The sequence below is a fragment of the Columba livia genome, chromosome 16, assembly GCF_036013475.1.
Source record: "Columba livia isolate bColLiv1 breed racing homer chromosome 16, bColLiv1.pat.W.v2, whole genome shotgun sequence".
Lineage (NCBI taxonomy): Eukaryota > Metazoa > Chordata > Aves > Columbiformes > Columbidae > Columba > Columba livia.
Genome location: NC_088617.1, coordinates 12152501 through 12170369, shown reverse-complemented (window position 1 = coordinate 12170369; position 17869 = coordinate 12152501). Strand labels below are relative to the sequence as shown.

Below are 17869 nucleotides of genomic sequence, written 5' to 3'. Positions count from 1 at the left end.
TTGTTAATGTTCAGTTTGCTCAGTGGATCGATGTTTGCTGGCATCGCCTCGCCCTGCCTGTGCGTGTGCGTGTGTGTGTGTATGTGTGTGTGTGTGTGTGCACGCGTGTGTGTGTGCGCGCGTGTGCGTGTGCGAACAGCAGCTCTCCCTTCCACCCGCAGCCTCCCTGTCCTCTCCCATATCACTCACTGCCTGGCATCTGACAGCACGGAACCTGCAGCGCTCCGCGCACACACACGCACGCACACACACACCACGCACACCCGGGCACCGCTCCGCCATACAGCTCTGCGAGGAGGAGGAGGAGAGGAGAGGAAAGGGAGGAAGCAGCCAGCCCCACAGTCTTTCCAGAGCTGCCTTTTTTTTTTAATATATACATATCTATTTTGTTATTTATTTATTACCGTTCTCTGGCACTGTGGGCGCCTTTCATTTGCTCCTGAGCTCGGATGTTTGAATCAAAGCAAAGCAAGTGTTGCAACAGTTAAAAAAAAAAAAAAAAGCCAACCAAAAAAAAAGAGAGAGAGAGAAAGAAACCTAGATCTCTAAAATAAAATAAAAACCAAACAGGTTCCTATCAGTGAAGTGGAAAGGAGGGGGGCAGGGGAGGCTTGAGGGGGGTGTCGGGGAAAGCAGCTGAGAGGCAGAGGCAGAGAAACACGACTCAGGAGCGTCTCAGGGCTCTCGGATCTGGGGACAGAAGTGAGATTGGAGAAAGTAGAGCGATGCCAAGGAGGAAACAGCAAGCACCCAAACGGGCTGCAGGTAAGGAGAAGCCATCCACTTACACAGCCTCTGTCTCTGCTCCTTCCACTCCTACCCCCCATCTTTATTATTATTTAGGGTCACCCTTGCTTTTCCGGGCTGGATCTTTATTTATTTATCCCCCCCTCCCCCTCCCTTTCCCTTCGTAACTCCACGGAGCCAGTTTCATTCCTTATTGCCAAGATCCTCACTCTGACACGGGCTGTCCCCGTCCACCCTCCGCCGCTCCCGCCGCCCGGTCCCCGCCGCTCCCGCTCCCGCCGGCCCTGCCGAAACTTTTTCCCCCAACTTTCTTCCACTCGACTCCCCTTGTCCCCCTTCCCCTTCCGAACCGAAAGCAGCTTTCCATTTGCTTCCCGCTTTAGTATTCTATTTTTTTTTCTTCTTATTCCCCCCCCCCCCCCACCTCCTCCTGGCGGTTTCTGTTTTTAAAACGTGTGTTTCGCGAAGTGGGTCGGTGTGTTTAATCTTTTATTTCGCCGTGTTTCTGGTCGCGATGCCGGCCGGGTGACTCTGTGTGTGTGTTGTGTATGCCTGAAATAGTACAGGGACTGTCTCTGCTGATGAACCCGGTGGGGAAGTTCAGCCTTTGATCATCAGTGGTGAAAATTGCAACAGGAAATAAAATGAAACGTTCAGACTGTTAGAAGACAATCCACATTTTCAGATCAAACCCTCCTTTTGTTTTGTTGCCGAGTTTATATATTTGCACATGCCAAGTGGTTTTGCATTTTTATTTTTTTTTTAAAGAAGAAAATAGTTTGCAACTTTGGAAGTGTTGTTTTGTCGTTTGTAGGGTGTTCTTTTGCTGTTGGGGGCCAAGAAAAAGAAACAGACGAGTGGGCCTGTATAGTAAATCTTTTCAAAGAGTTTTCTTTCAGGCTGCTTAATTGCTTTTTATTTTTTTTTAATAGTGTGGTGGGGTTTTGTTTCTGGGAAGCGCAATATGGAAGTTCATTTTTCTCCTGCCAGACCCACCCACTGAAAAATCAGCTTTCCAGTTGATTGCCAGCTTTGATTTGACATTTGATTGATCACCTGTCATCTTGCTGCCTTTGATCTATTCATTCTTGATATATATCAATAAATCACTCACCATGGTAACCCAAGTGCCAATGACGTAAGGCTTGCCCTCTAGATTCTCTTAGCCAGACATGCACAATTATTATCTTGTTTGGCTTTTAATGTAGGCGGGTTTTTTTTTCTCTTCTTTATTTCTTTGTGTCCTTCATCAGATTAGTTCTCTAAAGAAAAATAATATTTTATGGTTTTAGTTTAAAAAGGTTTACTAATTTTTCCTCTCCTTTCTGAGCATTTTCTAGATGTAGCATATTATATTGTGGGACAAAATGTATGGGCAAGTTTAGTGGCATACTTGAATAAACTTTGAAAAGTAGTGCTTGGGATTCATTCAAGGTAAATGCGATTTCGGAGAAACTGGGACATGCATAACTTTTATAAACTTATGCATTTCACCATATTCATGTAGGTATAGGACAGTAGTATGCAGGCAGGGGCTCTTGGGACGTGATCAATGAATGTACCTGTGCAGGTTGCTGGTATCATTCCTGGCAAGCAAAGGTCCCCTTTAACCATAAATAACAGTTAAGCTAGAAGTGCATATATATATATATACATAGATATGTATTCGGAAGAACTCTCTGACGAGTTGCCATTATTGTTTTATTCACAAAGAGGCTATATCTGAATAAGGCATTAATGTTTGCAACTTGCGGGATAAATAGCTATTTTTTCATGGACGCTGATCATCACAGTGACAGTGCTAGAATTGCTCCCTTTTTGTCTCTGTCAGGAGTATGAGGCTTCATTTTATTTTGTTTTCAAAGTAGAATTTTCCCTTGAAATGCACATAGTATCTTTTTGTAGAAGGGACACCCTGTTCTTTTTTAGAAACATAGGCTACAGAGTAAGTAAATTTTTGCGAGCAAAGCCCAGACTGTTGTTTCCCTGGATTTCCCTGCTGAGAACACAGTAAGATATATTTTTATCCAGAATGCTACAGTATTTTTGAGAATCTTGATGATGAGGCAGAAAATTGAATGACCACAATAACATCTCTCCTTCCTTATTCTCATTATGAAATGTGCATTGCTCTTCAGCGGTGCGTTTGTTTGATTGTATTTGTCCTCAAATCAATGTTGTTTCAGGTGAGCAAAATACTGCAAATGCAGTCCAGTTTCAGCCAGCATAAGTGATTTGAAGTAGGTTTATACATTTGCAATAGTTCTGCTTTTAAGTTGTATCTGTGTGTTTGTGGGGGGTAAGGGGGTTTCAAAGAGCAGACATGCCTATTGTATATAGTTTTTAAAACTGACATTCATTTGCAGGGATAGTACTGAGGTTCTGTTTTGTATGGTGAAAAATACCTCAAAGTGACAGTAGACAGACTGTGCACTAAGAAGAGACTCGCTCATCAAGGCTGATAGCAAAGCTCCTTATTCCTTTTATTTAAAGGAGTTAATACATTATATATTACTTAATTTTCACTTTTATTTATTTTTAGTTGTACAAGTTCAAAGGTATCAGTTGCACTGCATTTTGTCTTGATGGCAGCAGAGATATTGAAGAGAAGTTTGCAACTTTTAGCTTCTTTAGATAGTTCATCTCTATGGGAAGAAAAATGATAAGCCTTATGATTCTGGACATGCCTGCTTTTGTCATTGCTTAAAATTAAATACTATGCACAACTGTAAATAATTACTACCCTGCACAGACTTTGAAAGCAGGTTTCTAGTTTGATTAATGAATAATGTAAAGGTTAGAGAGAACCAGCGAGTGAATCAGAAGTGAAGTCCTGCTGCTAGATGTAAATCTATCTAGAGGTATATACATGGCAATTTTGTTCTTTTCTATTATTAATTTTAAGCCTTGTATTCCTAAGAAATATATTACAGACCATTGTAATGAAACAAGGTAATGTAATTGGATAAATGGGGCACTATTTATGTTTGATGATGGGGATTTTTGATCTCGGATTACACTTTTAAAGACACTCTATTTCACATCAACACCGAAACTATGTCAAATGCATTTTGATCTTTCCAGGGCTGAATCGTCATTCCTTTTAGAGATTGTCATTTCCATTTCGATAATTCTTGAGGCAGAGAGTTGCAGCTCTTTATGTCAGTGCCTGCGTTAGTATCATACTTCTGTTTACAATAAACAACCCATTTGTGTTGTAGCTTTCACCCAAATGAATCACAAAGGGCTTTACAAACTGCGGGCCTGATTCTTCTCTAGCTCAGGTGCAAATCAAAAATAGCTTTACCAGCAGCATCAGTGCAGTTGCAATGAGTGCTGGCTGCTCCTGTGAGTAAGAAGATACTCAGGCCCAGAAAGTACTTCATCCTTCAATGAAATGCAGCCACCTCTGGGGTAGAAGTCTTGTAACGATTCCATAACAAATGGTAATATATTAACAGAAGGGTGGAAAAAGGGTGGGAGCAAAGCAGAATTGCTATTCAGATTTTATTCCTAGGGGTATGAAATAGCTTTCAAACACAATTTCACTGGATTAAACTCTCCTTTCCCCTGCAGCTTGTTTAAATGTGCATATTTTATTTTGTGATCATGAATTGCTAGTTTGCTTTTCTTAAACCCTGCAAAGAGGAATCTGGACTTAATGCCTTTTCCGGCTGCAATTTTGCGTTTCTTCTTTTCTTTCTCTCCCGGCTCCACTAGGCTACCTAAGAACCAAAGCTCTAGAAAAGTACAGCAGAAAGAGATATCAGTTGCATTTATTTTGTTTAGTGGATCTGTCGAATAACACAGTTTTGTTTTTGGAAGAGTCCTCACAGAGCAGCAAACAGAAGACGCTTAGCAGTCAGTACTTTAAAGCTGCAGTTTGCACCTTACTAGTAGAAGATTATTTAAAACAGAAACATATTTAGAAAGTGAAATGTTTCTTCTTCAGAATGCAGAGTAAATGACCAGAGAGGTCCAGCATGTAGATTTCTGTGATGAAGGGAAGTGGTATATACATGTATTAATAACCAAGACCGTTGTGGCTTTTCAAGTATTATTTGTATCCTTTATTACGGGGGCAATAGAATCAGGTTCCAAGCAATCAGGACTGAATGAAACTGTAGAAATGGCAGCTCTGCTTTGTTTAAACATCCTCCAGATAAGCAAGTGCACATCAAAACCACCTAAATAGCTCTTGCCTCAGAACCTTTCAGTTAGAGTGCACATCACAATGCTGACAGATGACAAAAAAGCCAAGGTGTTCACAAACAAGAGGAGCCTTTAAATCCTGGTTAATGAAATATATTCCAAAATAGGTACTTTTGCAACTAAAGAGGCACCAAAATTAGTTGCCATCTGTGTTAAATTCTGGAACTGGAGCTGCTATGTATTTTGCCATGTCAAAACTCAGGCCTGAATGGGACAATTTGAAATTGCATTCATTTTAGTTACTGTTTCCTTATTTCCATTTTACTCTCACGTACCAAAGCTCAGTATATTACCTCTGTATAAAGACTGGGACTCACCAAGAGTTCAGCCCCTGTGACAGTGATATGAAAGATGCTTCCATCGGTAAATGACACTATTTTATAGCACTTTTAAAAACATGTTCTTTGTCAGAAATTCCTTTCCATAAATGCTCGCTCTCTTCGGTGCTCTCTAATCGAAAAGCCCGTTTTCTTCAAAATAGCAGGATTTTGTTATTTCCTCCCGGCACTTTCTCCTCCTGATTTTTCTTCTCATTAGTAGCACCCACCTCAAGTAGCCGTTTCCCCTAGAAGAGGTCCCAAGGGTTCCTCGGTAGCACAGAGCCAGGGTGAGCCTTTCTCCCGTCATTTTCCTTCCCATCCCGATGAGGACATCACTCCCAGAGAGCAACTCCAGACTCACGGACAAAAAAAATGCTGTCAGTTGCTGTGGCTGCAATTCCCAACTTAGCAGCAGCAGCAGAGGGAATGGAACTGTACTCTATCAATTACAGTTGGAACCAGAGGCTAAACACTTATTGTGTTAAGCTATTGTGCAGATCTTAAGAGCTCAAATGTAAAAAAAATATCATGTCAGCTAGTGGAGGGGAGAATAAGGCCTGGTTCTTCTACTGGGTGACGTATTATTAGCAAATGCAAAGTAAAATGATTCAAATTCCATTTAATGCATCTCGGGTTGACACATGTGTGTACCATATTATGCTTTAAAAAAGGGAGATCCTACGGACTTCACTGCTAAAATAAGCCTTTGTTTTTCCCTCTTCTCCACAAAATGAAAATATTTGTGAAGTTTTACCTCTAAAGCGTGGTCATGCAAGCAGAGAGACATTTTCATCTGTCTCCGAATCTGATACAGGAGTCAATTGGAAACACATTACACTCTCAGCTGAAGTCTTAGATTTCATTTGTGCAAGAGCAGTGATTTTTCATTACCTATTTAATTACAATAATTTACATGAGAGTGGGTCCAGTTCTGCAGCTCTTACTCAGCACTTTGCTTCAATGGGTAACTGGCCTGTGTAGAGACTGTCGATGTAAGACTGGGCTGTTCAGCTACGAAATTAAATATACATGTTTCTTTACTAATGTTTTACCTCTGAAGAGGGACGAGATTCTACCACTAAGCTTTAAATCTAGGGAGAATTCTGCTTGTAACTTGTGTTACTAGTGGTTGCATGCTATTCTTTTCTGAAGGCTGTATGACGGAGATATTTTGCTTTCAAGGGTTACTGCCCTTCTCAAATGCTTCCATTCTCTGTGTTAATTATCAAACACTGTTTCTTGATACCAGTGATGATATGGTCTTTTAAAGAATCCCGTTTTAACGTGCAATGTTACGTCGTGCGCGCAGACAGCAGTTCTCAAGTAAATGCATGAAGATGGTTTTGCAAGTCGGAAATCTAAAAGTTCCGTGTAGTTTTAGGGGACTAAAATCAGTTCTTTCTCATTAAGGTGACCTTCCATTTGAGGCTGTTGGATCTTGGCACCAAGTCATTTTTACCATGTTATAATAACGGCTTCTGCAACTCCAAAATACCTTGACAGTGAATGGTGTATTTTTTAAGGTTTCAAGGAGAAACACATCATAGAAGCACACTGTTTCCCATTAGATTTACACATCCCTCTTTAACTGTTGCTGGCTTTTCATCCGTTACCTTGTGAGGTTTTTCAGTCAAAAAAGAAGTGGAAAAACTGGTCTTATGATCTAAGTGTTGCATTAAGTGTTTCATTTAGAAAAATGAAGAGAATCTTTGTTTCCCTAAAAGAAATGTTTTCCCTCTTCGCCTTAGGAAAAAGAAAGTCACAACAATAGCTTCCAAATGACAAGATTAGATTGTGAAAAATACATAGTTTGTAACGTGCAGCACCCAGTGGTCCCAGCTATTGGTAAAATTCCACATTTAAATAGAACAAACAGTCCTAAATGTATTGGAAATAGATCCTTTTCAGGTACGCAGACATGCACACCTGCAAAAGGGACAGACAAGTGCCTGCCTGGGAGGGAGATGCACCGTTTGTTGGGTTTTTTTAATACAAGCTGGAAAGCTCAATTGCTTAGAACAGTGATTATTCCACCAATATTTGCCCAAAATTAAAATTCCTATGATGCTAGGAGTTGTGTCTACTGAAAGTCCTTTGTTAGTGGGGTTTTTTTTTCAACCTCCAGCTCCTGGAGTTTGGTGATTACGCGAATGCCAAACATACATTTGAAAATAAAAACATATTTTAAACTCCTTCCTATGGAGGACTGAGGAGCTTGAAAATGTGCAGCCTAAGAGTTCTGCCAGAAGAAAAATGCCATGATTCTCAAAGTGAGTGCTTTTAGCATTTCGTCATTTCCATCTAGTCTCTCGATTTTTGAGGGTGTGCCTCATGATTTTTGAATAAATGAAGTTGTCAATATTGCTTTTGATTGATTCTGATGATGATCTGTTGTATGTGTCTGCGTATATAATTATATATGTGCACACACATAATACCAGTAAACAAAATACATAATGATGGAGTGGAATTACGTGAATAGTAGCTCTGAATTTGTATTGCTATAAACAACGCAGTTTTGAGAGATCAGACCCTGGGTTCTCGAGGAGTGGCTTTCAACTGAAGTTTTGTGGAGATTGTTTTTAGTGGCAATTAGATCTAGGAAGTTAATAGCCAGTAATTGTTCTTTAAAGCCTAAACACTTGCAAGACCTACAAGGAATGCACAGCCTGCTTTTTATTTCAGATATAATCAGGCTCAACTTTATTGAAAAAAATATATAACTAGCAACATTAATGCTGTATTTTTATTGTATTAATGCAAATGAGATGCTGACTTCTTTCTTTCATCTCCAAGGCTTGTATCCATTATAGCTGTATCTTATTCCTTTCTGTGTCTTTTCTCCCTGGTTTCTGTAAACTGCTATCGTCTAATGATACTGAGGCTCATTAAAGTTACTCACGATGCTGAAGAGACTATGGGAAGCAGCTTTAGCTCTGGATGACTACGGGAAAGCAAAAACTACTGAGTATATAGGGAAAACTAATCCAAATAATCCCTTCCATTCCCATTTTGGGGTACTCTTAAAATTGATAGGTCAAACAGGAAGAAAAAACTTACAGGAAGGATTGTGTACTGGAAAGAACAGGTCATTTTTAATACACATCGCTACCTGACAAAGATGAAAAGCAGTAAACTTTTAAGGAGCTTTCTGGCTCTTCCTGCATCTCTCTCAAAAGACTAATTTAATGGAAAAGCTTGTTGTGCTTGTTTTTATGCATGTAAAAGAGAAAAGGGGCAATTTTGCACAAGGCCTAATATTCCAGCATAATATAATCAGAACTCTTTCTGTTTGCTTTTTAAGTCTCTCTGTTCATATAAAATTAAGACCCACTTATCTTAAATTGTACTAAATCTCATTCAATATTGCTTCCATAACTTAAAAAATGCTGTTAAATATTCCCAAAGCAACTTTGCTGAAGGGATATTTGGTCTGTTTATGTGGAATCAGTGCAAAATTTCTGTTGGAAAAGGAGCAGCATACAGTTCTTGTTTTTATGGAAAATAATTAAATTCTCTGGAATACCTTGATAGCAAAGATTATTTTCTAGTGAAACTCTACTTAAAAGAGATCGGAATGAAAATTTGCACATTGGTGCAGTTTGGTATATGCAGACAACGACCCTATTTCTATCACTCACTCTTCGCTTGGATTGAAGTTTGGTTTTTTTTTGGGAGAAAAATTTTACTCTAAATTTTTCGTATATAAATAATTTTGTGTGAATTACACCGGCAATCAGCACCACAATTCACACGGCCTGCAATTTTCTTTGTTCATATAGGAGGAACTCATTTACTTCCCGTAGCGTTAGTGGACTGCACAGAGAAGAGCAGGATCTTTTCATGATGTACAGTTCTGTATGGAAGAAACATAGCCTTATGCTAGCTGCTATATTGGTCTACCCAAATTAATTTTTTTATGTGTTTTTCAGCCATGTCATAACATTTATAAGCACAGCACAAGTAGCATTAAATTAACGTGTGAAAGGAGAAAGAAGCTAAGTAGTTATATTGATCATCTGTAGCATTAAATGCTAAAACAAAGAGAAAAGCTTTCTTGTGCTTTTGATTAGCTGCATCGTTCCTGCTCGTATATGTGTGTGCTTTGTGAGGAAGTGGAGTAATATTTCTTCGCACTTAGCACCTTTCTTCCAAGGATTTCTTACTAATGCTGTGCACTCCGCAGAATAAACCCAGTGAAGCAGAATATTTTTTCCCCATTTTACAGAAAGGCAAATTGAAGCCAGGAGGTATTAGCTGATTTGCTCAAGGTCAAACAGCTTTTGCTCCTAATTCTTTGCTCTAGGTGACATGTCAGGTTTCTGTCATCTGGGCTGGGGGCTGCAGGCACCCCCATGCCCGCTGCTGGGGTGGGACACGCGGGAATCGCCCAGGGAGGGAGATGGGAAGAAGTTTCATCCTTCCCCACAACTCCCTGAGGTGGAGGAGTCGGCACTTTGCTCGTGTCCAGGAGCTCCCGAAAGTGGGAGGACTCACAGTCAAAGCAAGCAAAGCTCTATTAACTCTGTTAACACACCAAGCGAGCTTTACTAGGCAATAGTTATAAGCAAGATAATTTATTTAACCTCCTTAAATTATCCTCAGATGGGGTTTTGGTCAGTGATAAGTTTCGGGACCAGATAATTTGTTTACATTTACTTTTCCCCCCATATACTGTCCTACATTTCTTTGTCAGACCTGGGATCTAGCTTTGTATTTCTGACAGTATATAATGCATCGCCCTGAGAAACATGAAAAACCTGGTCTAGCTGTAACTAAACAGGACAGAAACATTTTCCTCCACCCTGACTGCCAGAGGTGGTTGGAAATCTGTGGTAATAAAGTTTGAGGCTCTGATTTTTCTAATGTTAAGAGACTAAATCCTTATGTGGGCATCTAAAGAGAGACCCGGATTTTCAAAAGCTTTTAGCACCAAGCAGTTCCCATGGACCTTCCTCAGTTCCTTCTCTGGTGCAAACAGGAATTGTTAAGCCTTGACCAAGGGCAGCGTTGTTTTTCTAAAGTGGAGATGTATATATTGCCTATAGAAGAAATATGATGCAAGTAATAGCCTAAGGGTTCATTAAGGGTTGTTTATGTTTATTTTCACACCATATTACCTTTCAGGAATGGTCGTTTCGGCCATTATATTGACAGGAACTCAGAATAAATCTTAGGTAATACAGGGCTAATCTGCCATACCTGGGAGACCACCTGCTACCCTCTCCAACAGAGGCCAGATCGTTTGGTGGTGAATCACCAGGTGGGGCTTTCTTCTCTGGAGCTGGGGACTGGGGAAGCTCTCCCATGGCTCCTTTTCACGTGGAAATTAATGCTCGCCTCTATTTCTGAAGAGTAGGTTATTATAGACTGTATGCAAATTCCCAGGATGGGAATTTGTCTCTCTTTGATAATTGAGACAATATGTATTTTTAGTGGCCCACAGTCCTTGAACTTGAGCCTTGTGTATGCAATTTATGTTTATTTCTTACTGTTATTAACTGTAATTTAGTTGTTGACATCTTTCATTGCTTTAGATTGAAGGGAACGTCTCTACCCATTGCCCCTCCACAAAAAAATGCCTTTTTAGGGTTCCTTATCCTATATCCTTGCCCAGATATTTCCTAACCTGTCAAATACTGTAGTTTTATTCCTTACAGATCATTCACAGTACATCTCCAGTTGCGCACACAAATAAGGAACAAATGCAATCAGGATGCATCATCGTTTAGCATAACAAATAAAAGCCGATCTGTGCAGATTTCCCTTAAAGCATCTCTTAATATGTATTGTCAAAATGTCTGAAGATGTCTTTTACTCATAAGCATTTAATTATTTGTGACAATTAAACTAATATTCAGAGCAGGAAAAAAAAATGAGGGTATTAAATATTTTCTCTTGTCAAAAGCTAACAAAATGTCACCTGACATAGCAAACTCCTTCAATTTTGTATTTCAAACACACATTATAACTGAAAAAGCACTTGAACAAAATTATGAAGCCTCATTTCACTATTTGGATCCACAGATGGATTTTGTATTGAATTTGAGGAAATTGTGTTTTAAAGACCAGACCAAAATTTAAGGGCATATCATTCAGCAATGAGCAGCTGAATACTTGATGATTAAACATGAGTTCCTATCCATTTTTAAGTCTGTGCTGAAATTTAAGGCCAAGGGCCCCTCCAACTGAATCCGGGACTCAGACCTGAGTTTTGTAGCCTTGGCCAGTTATTGTCTTACTTGTGCATGAGAAAAAACAGCTCAATTAATATAGACCAAGTTATCAACCTTTTCTGTGTTCAGAATTATATATTGTTGTTGTTGTTTTTATCTGATGATCCTTGTAGTCAGATGGATCATTTGAACTGGAGAGGCAAGGTGCTGTGCATGGGCAGAACAAGTAGCCAATATTGCTACGTATGGCTCAATGCGTTCAGCTGCCTGACAGCCCCATGATGCGGTAAAAGTTCAGCTATGTGATAATGAAAAGGGGAAACAAACCAGGGAAGATCTTGAAAAAATCAGAAAACCAATGGAAGGCTTGAGAGCACTGTTGGAAGGATGCTGGAGTACTGCATAGCCCTGGGCACGGAAACAGGCACATCTATATTATGGGCTCAACAGTTCTATAGTCCAGATTTTTTGGGCTTTTCTGTTGAGACGCTCAATTTCTAGTGATTCTAATGTTTCCAGTTCTGAGCTGCTCACAGCAACCATTTCCATTATCAAAATCTGTGTTTCCCTTCTCAAAATGTTCTTCCTGAAATTTAGAGTAGGATATTGTTTGGCAAAAAAGTTTAAAAGACGTACATCAGGGTTTATTTCAAAGCTGTGGGACCACTGTGCTTTCTGGCAGTGACGTGAACATTCTTCAGAGATATCTTCTGCTTTCCCTGAGAAAATCCACCCGAATTTGTCTCACTTATGAAGTCTTAAAGTTGTTGTTGCCAAAGAATTTTTAGAAGGTGACACAGCATTCTCCAACATGCCGTCTCCACCACACATGCTCTGTTCTTGGTTTCTCTTTTTCAATTACATTCCCCTAAAATATGTTTTAGCTGGGGATAAGTAGGACGATTGCTTTCCCTGCTGCAAGGACAGTGATGGGGCTGAGCAGTCCAGGGAGAATGAGGCAGTGGTCTGTATTGTGTATTTAGCTGAAGCCCAGACCCTGGGCTGGGAAGCAGGGAAATATAGGAAGCAGAATACAGACAAGCAAGGGCAAGGACATGAGCAGAGAGAATAAACTTATCAAATATCTGTAGAAAACAGTGGTAAAAATGTATACGTGACTCCATTGCCTGGTCAGTGTAGAGCATAATGTTCAACGTCAGCTCTTGCAGAGAATGCATCTAGAAACTTCTCTCTAGATTAAGATGTGGGTGGAAATAAGTGTGGTTCTACATGTGCATTTCCTGGCTCTCCTCAGCTGGCTTTTTCAAAAGCCTGGCTGGGCACTGGCTTCATCGCAGGCAGGGGATGGACATGTGCAGGAAATTAATCTGCCTCGGCTGGGAAGAAAGGGACCATCTGCAGGGCGGCTGCTGGGCTGGTGGCGGGAGCGTGAGGAGCCCCTGAGCTTGGCGGGAGCTAGCCTGGCGCTCCTGAGGTGGGCGCTCAGCCTCAGGGACATTCTTCTCTGTGGAAAAATCAGAAAAATTTGCTTAAAATTTGCCAGAACTGTGCCCACCCATCTGTTACATGGTGGTGGCAACGTTCTGTCCCCAAGGCATTGCACAGGCAGTTCAGGAGTGGTCGCGAGGCCGGCGTGAAATGCCATCGGAAGGAGGAAAGCCCTGATTCCCTGTCAGGAGTGCGGAGGAGACGCGGGCAGCACGGCTCGGGGCCACACCTGGGCTGGGGAGAACTAAACAGATGCATCAAAGAGGTCAGACAGCGCACTGAGAGGTTCGTGGAAGACATATAGAATGTATAATAGTGCTAATCTATAGGGCAGTTGCAAGGTGTCCGTGTGGGGAGCAGCGGGTTGTCAGGCTGGGTGTGTGGGGCCAGGAGCGGGTGCCACAGGTAGGCTGGAACAAAGCCTGGAAATTACTGGCAGTTAAGAAGCTGTTGTACAAAAGTGAGCGGCTGGGAGAAAATATAAAGAGTAATGCCAGGAGTTTCAACCACAGATATCTGTTTAGATAAAAAGGTCTTGTTAGTCTGAGATCTCTTCTCATGCAAATCGCAAAGGGCTGGTCCCCGTGTCGCTGTGTGGGCAACCGCCATTTACCTCAGCAGATGTTGGGCCTTTGCAACTCGGGGCAGGAGTTTTTATTTCATTTAATTTCATTTGCTACCCCATGGAAGATTTTTCATAGAAATTGAATCTTCCTGTCTGGAAGTCCGTGATAAAACTGGAACCAGGAGCAGTGAGAGCAGAGCAGGTCGCCTTCAGGATATTGTATGGTTTTGTGTCACCTCCCAGATTAGTACATTAAATAACTAAAATCCTGAGAAAGTTAATCTAGAAAACAGTCACCCTTGCATTACTCTTTTGCTGTTTCTGTGAGCTTATTACAGATTTTATGAACGTGTGATTTGGGTTAAACAGAGGTAAATCATTTGGAGAAATATTTGCAGGGGGACAGAGGGATGTTATGATGCCATCAGCATCTGGGTTTCCACTTGTTTGGATTAGGGACATTTTATTTTAATCATTCCCAAACATGTCTGCTAAAATTCCTGCTTTCATTTTTTATCACCTATGAGGTATAACCAGCCAGGTTTTCCATTTGTGTGTGTGTGCGTTAGGTTGAAGTGCTGAAATTTGTTGTTAGAGTGAGTATACAAACAGTCTCCTTTCTATATTTGTCCTCTTTCATTATAATTGTTTGGAAACATTTTGATTCAGTTAAAATGCACTACATACAAAGTATGTACAGGGGAACAAGGGAGTGATTATGAGTTTCTCCAAGGAAATAAGCATCTCTTAGCCATCATCCTACAACTGCGAGAGTTCTAATACATGACATCTATATAATTTAACCTAATATATTTTTTTTTTTTACGATGATGTAATGGGGAGAGTGACCTGGGCTTTGTAAAAGTTCCTCTACTTACTACAGATTCCCAAGGGCAATGTAACATTCTAGACAGTGTTTTATATGCCCTGATTAAAATGTAACATATTTTTGCATTTCCTGTGCAGTGACCTGTTAGTGTTCATAGACAGAACACTTAAAGAACAGTTACAAGGAGACATTTCCAAATGTGCCTAATATGCGCGAGTTTTTATAACATTCTTATTTCATTTGAAATTGCAGCTACAGCAGGAACCATTCAGACGACGCATTGATTTAACTTTTTAATCCACTGTTTTGCTACGTCAAGTAAAATAAATGTTTGTTTTTAGCTCCTTTTTTTTTTTTTTCATCGCTAAAACTCGTAACTACTTGCTTTAAGCTTGGGATTCTAAAGGGAGCTACATTATCTGAGATTTAGAGCTTGCTTTTCGTAGCTGCTTTCTCACAACTCCCCCAAGAAAAAAAAAAAAAGATGCAAAAGTACAACTTTAGCAAAAAGGGCTTTTATATCTCTATCAATTATAGAAGCACCAGCTGCAGTAGATTACAAATGTGTTTGGCTGATTGTGATGCTATGTGGGGAAAACTGTCACAAGGAGCTGGATTCTGTTGCTCCCGACGCCACCGGGATGTCGCGCAGCTCCCGGGGCTGCAGCCGCCTCTGCTGTCAGGGCTGGAGCGGGCAGGAGCAGGAGCCAGCGCTGGGATTGCCAGATTGCATAATGCCGAGCACACCGCTGGACTAGCACACATGTCCTGGTGCTGGGAAACAATATGGAGCTGTTGAATGTGAACACAAGTGCTAACCGTGTGTTATTGTGTGTGCATGTGTTTTTCTGTGAGCTGAAACAAAAGCCACACCGACAGGTCTGTAACCTGGACGAGAAACTTCTGGGGAGAATCACTCCAGTTGTTGTTGTTCTTTGTATTTTATATCCAAGATATTTGCTTACTTTTACTTTCTTGAAGAACAAAGTGGGGGGAGCGGGGAAAGGCATCACAGAACAAAAATTGTTTGGCCACCCCATAAAGGGGTGAGGCTGTAAGTCATGAAGAAAAGACATATGATATCGAGACAGCAATGCAAGATCATCAATTTAGCATTTTTGGTGGTGTTGAGCTCAGGAAAAAATTAATGTATTGAAGTGTGCATAGGTCATATCACTCCACTAGTAAAAGGGTAGCAATGTGAGGGCGTTCAGGTGGTTGCATCTTGGTTACTGTTTCATTTATCTCATCCTGCTTTGGGTCGCTCTGGGAGGACCTAGTTGGGCCCTGTTTTATTTTAACGAAGAGAAACTGACATGGCAAAGTTCTGTGTATACTTTACAGTGAAAATGCATTTTTCTGTTTTCATTTAATCCCAGGAATGTTGGCATTTTCCAGGCTGTCAAACAAATGAGTGCACCGGAGGACAGTTAGATGTGTCTGTCTAGTTCATCTATCTAATCTACCTCATTTCTAATGTGCCCGTCACCATGGTGTCTAGGCGGAAAGTATCTGCTCTGATTTTGCTTTTTGTCTTTATTGGATGTGGTAACTTAATTGAGTCCTAAGAGCTTTTAGATTCATCTGCAACAATAATAACAAAAACATTATTGGAATAATGATTCATTTTTGTATTCTTACTCAGAATTTCTCCTTTCTGTTCTGAGTGTATTTGACTGGTTATCTATTGTAGCCCTATCTAGAAGAGGTTACATTTTAGAAGTGTTGTATTAAATTGGAGTTTTACCTGAGTCAGCAGTGACTCAAAACTTCATCTGGCTTCTAAAGTGAATTCATTCATGTCCTCTAATTTCCTTCTGCTTTTCTCTGCAGAAGCTGACTTCATTTACTAAACCACCCAGTTTAGCAGCTGCATCTGTTCTGTGACCCTTTGCCATATAAAACATAGGTAAAGGTTATAAAAAAGTAATAGAAGTTGTGGCTTCAAAAATTATATCTTCATTTAGAAGCCCTGGTTTCTGTTAAATTTAATTACTTCTCCCTCTGCCAGTTAGGTAAAAATGCATTGTAAGACATAAGTGAGCAGTCTTTCAAAAGCGGAGGCCTGAGGTCTGTGCTAAGGGGAGAAGAAAAACCCACTGTTGATGAGCTGTATTTGTGTTTGTGGGTGTCAGGATCTGCGTGCACACGCGGGGTCAGTGCTTCAATGGGGCACCGCGGTGCTGCCGGCGGGCACAGTCATCCCATCAATGTAAGTGGTCACGGAGATTTTAGAAACGCATCTGCCGGGCATGCAGTGGCATCTGCAAGGTTGTGTGCCACCTCCTGCTCTTGAAAAATGTGGCCTGAGCAGTAATTAGTCTGCAGAAGTCAATAAACTCATGTTGAAGAGGCTGAGCAACAGCGTGGTGCTCGCTGAGGGAAAGAGTTCACTGAAAATGCTGCAAATGTAGCTTTCTCGGCTGTAATAGAATTTGATCTCAGCTGTACAGTTACATACAGCCCTTTTCTACTCCTCTCCTACGTGTGTTGAAAGTGTCTTTATAAACCTACCCCTCAAAGATAATTTCATTGAGAGCCAGACATTTCATACGTGACAGTGATTTTTAATCCCATCTGGACTGGCAGATCGCAGATTCCCAGCCTGTGGCCTCAGCATGTAACGTGAGTTCACACAAACGCAGTAAACCATCGCTCTGGCTGTTCGGTTTGTCCTGGAATGATCAAGTAAGAGATGGATTACTCTTTGAAAGATTTAATTTTCATCTTCCGGGTATTTGCACTAGACCAAAGTATGGACATGATTACATTTCACAGATTTTTGTGTGATTTAGAACAAAAATTATTGGCAGAGCTGGCTCAGCAAGGAATTTCTGATGTAATCTATACCAGTTACAAGCGAGGGGTGTGGTAATAGGGAAAGAAAAAGGAGGGCTAAGTGTTTATCCCGGCTGACTGAGACAGAAAACAGGACTGGCAGGATGACAAACTGGCATAACCTTACACTAGAAAGTGCAATGATTCCAGAAAAAAGATCCAGCCGTAATGCGTGGCTTTTGAAGAAGCCAGCCATAGGAGAGGACAGTCTCTTGGTGCATCCTTCAGCATAGCTAAAGCAGGCAGGGGCAAGATCTGTACCATGCAGTTTCTTCAGGCGCTATGGCAGTAAGTATGTTAAATAAGTGTTAGGAACCGGTTTTCAGGGGTTTGGGGGTGGGGTTGGTAGAAGAGACATATGAAAAATATATTCATGTTAGATTCATGACCACTTAATTTCTCCGGTAACAGTACTGTAAAACATTTTTTCATCAGCTCTGTTAGGAATAGTGACAGATGAGCCTTGAGCATTTCTGAGGTTTTCCATAGCTCAGATATAAATACTTCATACTTCTCTGCAGGTTTCAGGATACTGCATAAATAACAGAATTTCCCAAGCTTATATTCCCACCTTTCCCATGATGCAGATATTTTTCCTTATCCCCATTTCCTCTGTGGCTGAGCTGTAGCACAGAGATGTTTAATGACTCAGCAGAAGGGTCAGGAACACAGTTCAGGATTTGTGGCTCATCACAATGGCCTCCAAGAGATTACATGGTCATCACGGTCCTCA

The 17869-nt window shown here is 40.8% G+C and overlaps 1 protein-coding gene across 7 annotated transcripts in view; it reads left to right on the top strand.

The window, feature by feature from the left end:
• The window catches only part of TSHZ2 (teashirt zinc finger homeobox 2), a 222805-nt gene continuing 204936 nt past the window's right edge, over positions 1 to 17869 (top strand). For 3 of the 7 annotated variants that reach the window (XR_010466641.1, XM_065032507.1, XM_021283756.2), the window contains exon 1: positions 2 to 765. Coding sequence is in view for 5 of the 7 variants with exons in the window: in XM_065032507.1 (XP_064888579.1) it covers positions 726 to 765 (40 nt within the window). In the remaining 2 variants the exon portion in view is untranslated. Of the gene's footprint in view, positions 766 to 1175; positions 13190 to 17869 lie in introns of those variants that run through there. The other 4 variants (XM_005499631.4, XM_065032505.1, XM_021283757.2 and 1 more) reach the window with 3 other exon arrangements.